Source organism: Hemiscyllium ocellatum, chromosome 5 (assembly GCF_020745735.1).
Source record: "Hemiscyllium ocellatum isolate sHemOce1 chromosome 5, sHemOce1.pat.X.cur, whole genome shotgun sequence".
NCBI lineage: Eukaryota > Metazoa > Chordata > Chondrichthyes > Orectolobiformes > Hemiscylliidae > Hemiscyllium > Hemiscyllium ocellatum.
Window position 1 is genome coordinate 100,148,209 of NC_083405.1, and position 12,271 is coordinate 100,160,479.

At 40.6% G+C, this 12,271-nt stretch overlaps 1 protein-coding gene across 4 annotated transcripts in view; it reads right to left on the reverse strand.

Annotated features, from left to right (window-relative positions):
• Positions 1–12,271, reverse strand: part of mpp7a (MAGUK p55 scaffold protein 7a) — a 419,376-nt gene that overhangs the window by 27,870 nt on the left and 379,235 nt on the right. For all 4 annotated transcript variants that reach the window (XM_060825040.1, XM_060825039.1, XM_060825038.1 and 1 more), the window contains one exon: positions 5,614–5,694. In XM_060825040.1, the coding sequence (XP_060681023.1) occupies positions 5,614–5,694 (81 nt within the window). The remainder of the gene's footprint in view (positions 1–5,613; positions 5,695–12,271) is intronic.

Below are 12,271 nucleotides of genomic sequence, written 5' to 3' on the forward strand. Positions count from 1 at the left end.
TTATCAATTATATCAGAAGTCTACCAGAAAAATAAATATCACTCCATCTAGCTTTTGCTCTGGAACTAAAATGTGACTTTACAAATTCACTCTTGGAATGGATCATTGCCTACAATTCTAAGTGGGAAATTTCACGATGGGATGACTGAGTTTCTTATCTTTCAGCAAATTCCTAAATGCTGTTAATCTCCTGCAATCAGAATAAAATTAATTAGGATCTTCTTGATTTTACCTGACGTTAAAAAATCTACATTCTTGTTAGCTTAATATTTATGAGCTATTAAACATGGATACATAACTACCGTCAATTAAGTAGCTCTGTTTTAATTTGTACAGCAACAGATACATAAAGGTTGGTATGTTGATATGTAAAAAGTGCATAAACTGTTTCTTTTAATGCATGCATGGTGAGTGAGTGCTGACTGGGCCAGCATCTAATGTCCTGGAACAGGTGATGGTGTTCTGCCTTCTTGAACCAATGCAGTCTTTGTGCATAGTGACACCTGCAGTACTGCAAGGCAGGTGGTGCCAGGACTTTGACTCAGTTAGAGCAATATAGTTCCAAGTGAGGATAGTGAATGCTTGCTGGGGGTGGTGTTCCCATGCATCTTCAGTCCTTGTCCTTCAAGGTGGCAGAGACCCTGGATATGGATCATGTTGTAGTAGCCTTAGTGAGTGACTGAGCACATCTTCTAGATGGTACATATGTTGCCACTGTGTGTCAGTGGTGAAGGGAGTGAAAGCGGTCAATGGGTGGTAAATAAAATGATCTTTTTTGTACAGGGTAATACCAAGCTTCTTGAATTTTGTTGCAGCTGCACCCACTCAGGCAAGTAGAGAATATTCTATCAATTTCCCAACTGGTGCTTTGTCAATCATGGACAATGATGGAACAGGCAGGTTAATCCTTGTCCTTTTGACTACAGTAGTTATGTGTATGGCCCTCTTCGATTTCTGGTTAACGTTAACATCCAGGATGGTGAAAGAGAGGTACTCAGTGATGCTAATGTCATTGAACATCATGGGAGACAATTAGATTCCCTCTTTTTCAAAATGGTCATTTTTTGGCATTGGTGTGGCATAACATTAGTTGCAAAATGTTAGCCCGTGTCTGGATATTGTCCAGGATTTTCTGCATACAAACATAGGCTTCTTTGAAGTCTGAGAATTCATGGATTGTGCAGTAGTGCATATCGTGTAATAATCAGCAAAGACCCTCTCTCTGATCTTATGATGTAGGCAAGGTCATTCAGCAAGTAGCCGAAGATAGTTCAGCCTAGGACATTACCCTGTGGAACTCCTGAGATTGGGATGACTGACCTCAAATAAATAATAATCCTGTTCTATTGCTAGGACTTCAACCAGCAATTGCTAGGACTTCAACAAGCTTTCTTCCACACCCCTTGCACCCCTTCTCCCACCAACCTCCCTATCTTTGAGCTGACTCCATGGGTTCAGGTTGTCACATGTGTTATGAGGGACCAAGAGGTTTGATAAGTGGGCATGTAGTGATATGGAGCATGAGGGGCCAAGGGGGGATGGATAGAGGGGTGTAGGTGGCAAAGTGGTATGAGGTAAAGGGGTGTGGTTACACGGCATCAGGCAGTATGTGTTGGTATGGAAAGTAAAAGGGTGAGAGCCAGAGGGATAAGAGATATAACATTGGGAAATGCAGCAGAGTTTCCAACAACCAAGCTATGAAAAAAAAAATGGCCAAAAATCTGCTTTTCATGATGTCAGTTGAGAGATACATATTATACAGGGCAATCTGAGAACTTCTCTGCGCGTCTTTGAATAGTGCCACAGAACAGGATTAGCACATGACCTAATGCCAGTAAACATCCCACTGTCATAGAACTATGCTATGTAAGTGTCATATGGTTGATAGGATGAGATTAAGGTGGTGACAAGTGAGAGCAAACTAAAGCTCAGGTCAAAACTCATTAAAAGCAGGAGATAAGCCTCTTGCCAGGGAACCACAAGCACATCTTAATGAGTTAATTCATGAAATTGGCAGTGGTAGCTCAGCAGCAGCAAAACAGGATTCCACGACAATCTGAAACTTCATGGCCCACCACATCTCACACTTTTTTTTAAAACATTCACTTGTGGGATGTGGTTGTTTCTGGCTGGCCAGTATTTATTGCTGGTCCCTAATTGCCCTTGGGAAGGTGGTGGTGAGCTGCCTTCTTGAACTCCTGCCGTCTACGTACTTCATCATTAGTATCAAGCCAGTGAGCTAATCCTAGTTCAAGATAGTAAATCATTCATTCATTCATTCATTCACACACTGTCATATATATTTTATATTGAAATACAATAACATCCAGTGAAAATCTTTCATTAGTTGCCATAATCTGGCATTATTTTGATAGTTTAAGAAATAGAGAAAATGAAAAGATATAGCTTAAATGAAAGTTTATCGAATGTTGAGCCAGCTCAGAAGAACCACCGCTTTACCAGACCCAATTAACATTGAAGCTGTTAATCCTCAGTCACTGGGCCAATTCACCTTCGCTATTGCCGGCACCCAGCAAACCAATGTCAGAGACTATCGCCATGGTTGATGTTGCCTTGGTGTCTTTTCACAGCTGCCGGCACTGGACCCAGCCAATGATGAAGTTGATGATCCTCCGGCACCAAGTTTCGCCATTGGGCTGACCTCGTTGATATCGTCTCGGCTTGCTCTTTTCTGCACTGGACCCACTCGCAGGAGGGCATGACAAAATTTGTACCAGGCACATCAAAAATGAGGTGCCCAACTTAGTGAAGTTATTAGATTCCACACCTACAGTGTGGAAACAGGCCCTTCGGCCCAACCAGACCACACCGACCCTCCGAAGAGTAACCCACCCACACACATTTCCCTCTGACTAATGCACCTAACACTATGGGCAATTTAGCATGGCCAATTCACCTGATCTGCACAACTTTGGACTGTGGGAGAAAACCGGAGCACCTGGAGGAAACCCACACAGACATGAGGAGAATGTGCACACTCCACACAGACAGTTGCCAGAGGCTGGAATCGAACCTGGGACTCTGGTGCTGAGAAGCAGCAGTGCTAACCACTGAGCCACCGTGCCACCGTTATGTTCCAGCATGACATGGGTCACTGGCAAACACAGTATGCTGTTGACAGAAGTAAGCAATTCCACAACCAATGGATCAATTTAATAATCAACAGTCATTATACATTACAGTCCTGACTGGTGGTGGACTATCGAGCACCTAACTGAAAATGAAAGCTCAGTGAACTTCCCATCCTCAATAATGGAGGGAGCCCGTCACCTGGGTGCGGTAAAATAAGGCTGAGGTATTTACTATCACTTTCAGCAGTAAGTGTTGAGAGATTGATCTGGCATCTCATATGCTGGTATTCAGTCAATTCAATTCACTCCAGGTAATATCAAGATCTGGCTGAGCACACTGCATACTGCTTAGCAAGGAAGATACATCCTGATAACATATCAGCTATAAATCTGAAGACTTATTCTCCAGAACTGGATTGATCATGAGACAAGCTGTTCGAATACAACCCTAGCACACTTAAAAAAAGGAAAAATCCAATCCCGCTAATTACTGTCCCATCATTTACTCTCAGAAATAGAACTGATGGATAATGTTATCCAGTTTACCAATAATCTACTCAATGACACTGTTTTAGTTCTGCCAGAGCACTCAGCTTCTACATTGTAATGACTCTGACCAGACATGAACAAAGAGCTTCATTCCAGAGGTGATAGGATTGTTATTGCCGTTGACATCAAAGCAGAATTTACCACGTGTTGCAAGGAGACCTAACAAATTGAAGTTTATGGGCATGAGGAAATGCTTCCACTGGCTGAGTAATTCCTGGGATGAAGGAAAATGATAAAGGTTATTGGAGGAAAATCATTCCAGCCCCAGGAATTTCTGAAAGAGTTCCTCAGTAGTATCTGAGGCAAAATAACCTCCTGTTGCTTCATCAATGAGTTTCCATTATCCTAATGCCAGAAGTGCAAATTCTTGCTGATGAATAATGCTGAGTTCTTTTTGCAACTTCCCAAATAATACCTGTGCTATACAAGTATCAGCCAATGACCAGCTAAACATGAATTAATATCATGTGGAAGTGATGATATTCTGTGGCAATGAATACCAACCATCAACATCAACACTGTTCAACCACACAAATACTACAGCAGGTCAGAGGCTGCATATGCTGCAGACTCACTCCCTAATTCCCCAATTGCTTTATGTGAACTTCAGTTCACAAGTCACTCAGTGCGGCAGATTATTCTGTATTTGTCTGAAAGAGTGCTCGTCCAAAATTACTCAAGAAACTCAATATCATCCAATAGAAAGCAGACCACTTAATTAACATTCCATTCACCAAATAAATCACTCTCTTCACCAATACAATGAAACAGCAATGTACACCATCCACAAAGCACTGCAGAGATAAGGCCCTTTTGATGGCACTTTCCAAACAATTGACCTCAGTAGCTTTGAAGAACAAAGGCAGGAAATGTGTGCAAATACTACTACATGTAAGTCTTCTTCCAAGTCACTCATCATCCTGACTTGGAACTGTCATGGATCAAAACACAAACTCCCACCCCAAAAGTACTGTGTATATATCTATACCACAAGGACTGTTTGAAAAAGTTTGAAAAGTTGCCGTTTGTTGTAGACTGGTCCAGAGCAGAGCAGCCTGCCTCCTGCGCCCCTACCCCCATCACCTCCCAAAAATGGTAAGGAGATAGCCTAGACCCTAACCAAGTTTTATATTTCTTTAAAGGCAAGTGTAAGGTGCTGTGCTCCAGATGTGATTTGATTGGTCCACCACCAGACATTAATCTAAAAATCACAATTGAAATACAAAAAAAAGTAACCGTAACTTTATTGAAATAATTAACATGATAATGTAATTGTCAATTTTTGCAAAAAAAAAAGCAGCATCCCATTAACACACGCTTTGGCAAAAATACAATTCAGCAAACTGCTATGATTCTCACAAACTGCCCTTTTGATTTTTAAAATGTCTAAGACTTCACTCTAGTAAGTGGCAACTCAAAAGTTTAGTTCAGCAGCAGCAGAAACCTTCTCACTAGCGGAAAGCAAAAGGAAAAGACTTCCTGGGGCTTTGTGAGCCCTGATCCTGCCCAATCATGATTCTTTTGTCTTTAAAAAGACGACTCCAGGAGAACTCAAAGCTGTTTACCAACTGCCTGTCTGGAGGAGACATTCTGACACTACTTTGGCAACACCTCTCGGCAAGAGAAACAGCACAGAACATCTCTCTTACTGGGCACAATCTTGCCACATTTATCACCACCTTCTCAAAAGTAATGAGAAATTAGCAATGGGGTAATAAATGTTGGCCTTTCCAGTTATGCACACAGCCTGTGAATGAAGGAAAATGCATATAATATTGAGAATGGATAACAACACTGAGCGCCCAAACCAAGAATAAATAAATGTTGTTGACAAGACATTAACAGACTTTTCAGATCATAAAAGAAATTGAGTAAATGAAACTTTTTCAATCATTTTGACAATACTGTAATTGCTTGTTTTATATAAATAATACTAAACTTTTGTTTAAAATAGCAAGTGACTCTTACTCACATGGAACTGTTACACCATAGTGCTGTGAATCACTGATCAGCAATTTCCTTTTCAGCTCGTTCAGCCCAACTCCTGGAGGGCCTACAAAAGCAACCAGTGATATAAAATAAAACTCAAACAACACTACTCAAGAAATATGAACTACCAATATTTCTTTGCTTAGGGTTCAATAGTAAGAAACTATAAAAGTCTTGATTAACGCTTCTGTTTCATTCAAGTTCATACTAAAACAGTTATAAATAGCTCAGCAGTACTAGTATCTGATTTACAATGAAGGTAAAAAGGTAAAGTCACCATAGTCTTATTAGAGAGAGACGATTGGTGGTGATTTAACCCAAGGATCATGATACCTTAGGTGAGGGAAGAACTGAGAAGAAAATTACTTCATGGTAACTTCAACCCATATGAGAATCACTCTGCACTGCAAACAGCATCCAACCAACTGAGCCAGTAGTATCTTAATCAAGCAGCCATTGAGTGCAAAAATACTCCTACATATACATATGTTTTAATTCTGATGTACTATGAGAAGTAAGTGAACAATTTTCTGAATTTAGAAATCTGTTCTTTGAACCAAGATCTGTGATGTGCAGGATTTCCCTTTTGGCATAACGAATATTTTCAATGATTACTTTTCCACACCATGACCCACAACAAGCTCCAGGTAGCTGCTTTATCGAAGCAGCTTAAGTAATACCAAAGTGGATCAAACAACGCAGCTCATAAACGTAACTAACACATTTTCATTCATATATAACAAGTCTAACATCTTACTGAAAGCTTACAAACTTTTGCAAGATGTAAGCTCTTAATGGCTCCTGGGCTGTGTGCAGAATAGTTCAATAATGTTCAGAAAAAGCTTGCCAGACAGCTTTACCGTTCCTTCCTTCATTCTTACAATATTCATCTCGCCCTTAAAAGTGCAGATTCAATCCCAAAGGACCACCAAAACAATGCAAAGTTTAGCTGGTTCCTGATAGTCTTACATTCTGGGTAAAATGTAATGTAAAATTCTGAAACAGACAGACAGCAATGTAAACATTTTGAAACTCAGAGTACAAAGGAAGAATGACAATGTGCCCAGATGATGAGCCTCAGTGAGAATGCTGACATGTTTTCAGATAATGACTAATCTCTGCATTTACAACATCATCTGTTTTTATTTCAGATTCCAGTGCTCAGGAACATAAGAAAGCACAGAATTGGAAAAGATTCTGCAATACATCTGGCTGGTCCCAAAACTAGTACCTTTCAAATCCCTAAATCCCTCAAATATCTCTCTCTCTAATCCTTAATTATTTCCATAGGATCTAGTTCGACGGCCTCCCTGCGTAGTCCATTCCACATTCACTACCCTCTGGGTAAAGTAGTTAAATCTAAATTGACTTCTAAACTTGCGCTTCAGGAATCTTGTTCCTTTCCCTGCTGTTACCATCAAGATGCTGCTTCTCCTTCAAATGAACTGTCATGATGTGCGCACTTTAAAAATCTAATCTGAAAAAGAGAGTGGCTTTCCCAGACTACACCATGCTGTGGAAGATAATTTAATTACAGGATGTTCAAGCTATTATCTTGATGCTGACAACTACTTTTGACTCCGTTAGTTTTAGAAGAGAAACTTTTTAACGAACTGATGCCAATGTCTAAATTCAGTCAAAGCATAAGATGATTGTAGAATTGCCTAAAACAGCAGAAAGGGTGCAACGAAGAAGTAATCTCATCATGAGTAGTTGGGCAGACTGTATAGCAAATCAATCCTCCCACTTTAAGAATCCCAAATGGGTTAGACTACACATGTTTTTTATTTTTGCAATGGTTTGCAAACATAAGAAAACTGATTGCATTATGCAATGTTCATTATATTTTATAGTCTACATGTTGTCCACCAAATATTAAGACTGCATTGAACAAAATGTCACTTCTTCTAAACTGTTGTGTCTGTAGAAAATAAAGGAGTACATATGATTAAGACAACAAGTGTTGGTCTGAATCTCAAGGGAATTTTGTGTTTCTACTTCACTAATCCCACTATGGCATTGGCACATATACAGCAGACTGAAGCAGCTACTATTCATAAAGCAAGCAAAGAGATTGCTTAAGAGAGCAACCTACATCACTGAACACAAATTTATACTTTGTGATAGACTTTTCCTACCTGGTGTAAGACAGGCTTTCCTACCTAGTGAACTATTTAACAGTGTATCATCAAAGACCAGTGATAGTATTTCCATTGTCCAAATGTGTAAGCTTTAGATATTCATGCTTTAAATCTGAGATGATTCGACTTATCCATACTTAACTATACATTTATCCCTCTGAGTAACTACAGATGAGACCAATAGCAAATGTTTAGTAGAGTCTTAGAGTTCAACAGCACGGAGACAGGGCCTTTGGCCCAAACCAATCCATGCCAACCAAAATGCCATCCACGCTAACCCCATTTCCCTGCACATTTTTCTTTCCTATCCATATATTTGTCCAAATGTCTTTCAAATATTGTTAGTGTACCCACCTCAACCACTTCTGCTAGCAGCTCATTCCATATGCATACCACCCTCTATGTAAACGTTGCCCTTCAGGTTCCCTTTTACTCTTTCCCTTCTAACCTTAAACTAATACCTTCTAGTCCTCAATTCCCCAACCTTTGGAAAAAAAGACTGAGTGCATTCACCCTACCCATGCCTCTCATGATCTGAAACACATCTGTAAAGATCCCCCCACCTCGTCGTTCAGTCTCCTAGGCTCAAAAGAAAAATGCCCTCACTTGTCCAACCTCTCCCTGTAACTCAGACCATTGAGTCCACTCAACATCCTTGTAAATTTCTTCTGCACTCTTTGCAGTTTCATAACATCCTTCCTGTAACAAGGTAACCAAACCTGAACACAATACTCCAAGTGCGGTCTCACCAATATCCTGTACAACTGCAACATAACTTCCTAACTTCTATACGCCACCCTAAATGATGATGGCCAGTATGCCAAAAGCCTTCTTCATTGCCCTGTCTACCTGTGACTCCACTTTCAGAGAACGGTAAACCTGAACTTCAAAATCCCTTTGTTCCACTACTCTCCTTCAGGCCCTACCATTCACCATAAAATCCTCCTTTGATTTGACTTTCCAAATGCAAGTCCTCACACTTATCTATACTAAACTCCATTTGCCATTTATTGGCCCTTTTCCCCAGCTGATCTACCTCCTGCTCCAATTTCTGTTAACCTTCCTCACTGTCCACAATAACATCTGTTTTAGTGTCATCAGCAAACTGACTAATCATGGCTTCTACATTCTCAGTAGTTGAATTCTTTTGCCATAACCGTCTCTTTCAAAACACAAATGTTATGTAAGGTAACTTGCTAGTCAAGGTCACTATTTCTATAGACTTCTTGAAGACAGTGTCAAGGACATCATTAGTTTTATTAGCAGTCTATACTATATTGGTTGAAGTAAGACCCAAACACTGTGAATCAAAAATGAAATACAAGACCCGACATATGCTCAGAAAGGGTCTGGGAGCATCTGCAGATGCAGAAAAGATGATTATGCTTCAGATCAATGACCTTTCATTAGGACAGGAAGAAGTTAGAAAACTGGTTTTAAATAGCAAAGAGGCAGGGCATTTGAGATATTGTACATAAGGCTATTTAATAAGAGCCCCTGGCGTGCAGCCCCTGGTATTAAGATAGTTATTATTAAGATTTGGGATTTGCTAACTGCAAGAAGACAGAGTTGTGATAAAAGGGAAACTTTCAGGATGGAAATCCATAACTAATGGAAGGCCTCAGGAATCACTGCTGGGGCCAAAATTATTTACAATATATATGAATGAGATGGATGGTGGAACTGAATGTACCATCGCCAAGTTTGTGGATGTTACAAAGTCTACAGAGAGATATTGACAGGTTGAGTGAGTGGGTGAAAACATAACAGATGGAAAAAAAAGTGGGAAAATGTGCGGCTATGCACTTTGGCAGGAAGAATAGAAGAACCGAATATTATTAAAATACTGCAGAAAACTGCAGTGCTGAGGGACTTGGGGGTCCTCACACAATAACCACAAAAAGCAAGCATGCAAGTTCAGCAGGTTATAGGGAAAGCAAGTGGAATGTTCACCTTTATTTCAAAGGAAATGGAGAATAAAAATAGGGAAATGTTCTAAAACTACACAAGGTGCAAGTCAGACCATGGCTTGCATATTGTGCACAGTTTTAGGCCTCTCATCTAAGAAAAAACATACTGGAATTGGAGACAGTCCAGAGAAGGTTCACTAGGTTTATTATGGTTGTAGAAGGATTTTCTTCTGAGAAGAAGTTGAGTAATTTAGGCTTGCACTGACTGGAGTTTAAAAGAATGAGACGAGACCTGAATGAGGTCAGAGTTTCCCAATATAGAAAAAGGCCTTTCGGCCTATCATGTGCACACACCAAGCACTTATCCATTCTCGTCCCTGGAGTGATCGTATCAAGGTCGACCAGGTGGACCTCATAGAATAGGAGTTCCCTGATTGGACCAGATTAACAGCCCTAATCAGGAAGCCCTGGCTGACAGATATAAACAGGAGTGCCAGACATCCTGTTCACTCTGAGAACTGGCTCTGAAGGACCTGGATCAGGGTCAAGGACTTTCCACATATTAATAAAAGATGACTTGGTGATAGGATACCAGTTTCTGTGGAGTTATTTCAATGGTAATGAGGGAAAGGCATAATCCTGAAAACGTTCACTCACAACAGTCGTCTTTGAGTTGGGATAAGCATTTCTGCCATCATGCCATTATTTAGAAAGTTTGATTTGTTCAATCCTGCCATCAATAACTGGGTCCAGTATCTGGAAAGAAAGATTTCTTTTTCCCAAGCAAATGACATTGGGGCAGATGAAAAGCAAGTAGTAATTCTTCTGTCAGCTTATGGACCCAAAGCTTTTTCAGTTTTTAGGAGCCTCACTTTCCCTGAGGCACCAGATACTTAAGAGTTGATGGATTTACTTAAGGAATATCACAACCCCAAGCCTCCTCCAATTCTAAGATGCTTTCAGTTTTACTCGGCAACTGGAAAATGAGGAGAATCCATACTGGAATTTTTGACTCGGTTACGATGAATGGCAGAGGCATGTGCTTTTTGTTTAATCGTTAATGAGATGCTGAGGGACCATTTGGTATGTGGGATTGATGATGTAACCATGCAAAAGTGCCAACTGACTGAAGTCCAACTGGACTTCAAACAGGCACAACATCTGGCTTTATCATTGGAAAGTGTGGCAAGTGGAGCATGGGTTGCAGGGTATTCTGATGAATACCCTCACCAGTCCGATTGAGCTTGGGGAATACCACGTCAGTCAAGGCAATTGCATTGTCTCACTCAGAATATGTTCTGAACAGGGGGAGGTCTCTGGGTCAGCTAACAACAAAAGCCCAAAACAAAGCCAAGCCTTGGCTAAACAGTTAAAATTTCCTTCAGGATCTGGACTGTCAAGCCATTGTAGTTGCTGCCAGTATGCAGACTTGAGACAGCAAAAGAGTCCTACGAGGCATGAATTGAGTTAAGAGAACTCATAGGCCAGTATTCAGGAGAGTGCATATTCTGGGAAGTCCACCTACATCTGGTTTGGAACAGCTAAATTGCTTAGCAACATCCAAATCAGAATCAAAATAAACGTTTGATTAAATGGTCACCCATTTATAATGGAGGTCAATATCTGTATGGCCATTTCAGTGATCGCACAACCAGTCTTGAACAAGCTTTACTCTGGATTCCACCCTTCAGTTTCTGCAAGGCCTTGGCTAGACTGTGAACCTATAGCAGGGAACCTTTACAGATCAAGGTACAACTTCAGTTCCGGTTTATTATGAGAAGCAGCTAGTTCAGTTACCACTGATTGCAGTAAATGGCTCAGACTTGAGCTTGATGGGGCAAAATTGGTTGAGAAAGTTTCACCTGGATTGGCTCCACAGTTTTTGATGAAAAAATAACTGCTTGAGTTAAGTCCTATTTAAATACCAAGAAATTTTTCATGAAGGTCTAGAGACGATCAAAGAAGTCAAGGCCACCTTACACGTTGACCAGGAAGCAATTCCACAATTCTGCAAGGCACGCCCAGTGCCATTTGCCTTATGGGCAGAAGTAGAGGCTGAAATCAGAAGGCTGGAAAATGAAGAAATCATCAAACCAGTCCAGTCTGCAGAATGGGCAGCACTGGTCCCCCCGATTTTGAAGCCCGACAGGTTGGTTCACCTTTGTGGGGATTTTAAACAAAAGGTGAACCGTTTTTCGCAGCTGTATAAATACCCAATCCCTCGCACAGAGGATTTATACACAAAGCTGGCAGTGGGGCTGTCCTTCATGAAACTGGACATGAACATGTACTTGCAGTTGCAGTTAAATTAGGATTCCCAGAAGTATGCTCCAATTAATATCCACAAGGGATTGTACCAATATATGAGACTGCCACTGGGGTATCGTCAGCCTGTGTAATTTTTCAGTGAATGATGGAGAACATATTACAAGGTCTACCACAGGTTGTCAGTTATTGAGATGATGTGCTAATGACAGAGAAACCAATATAAGAAGCACTTCGAAAACTTGGACATAGTCCTTAGATGTTTTCTCAGGCAGGCATATGCCTTAGAAAGGAAAACAAATGTGTGTCCAGGCACCCCAAGTGA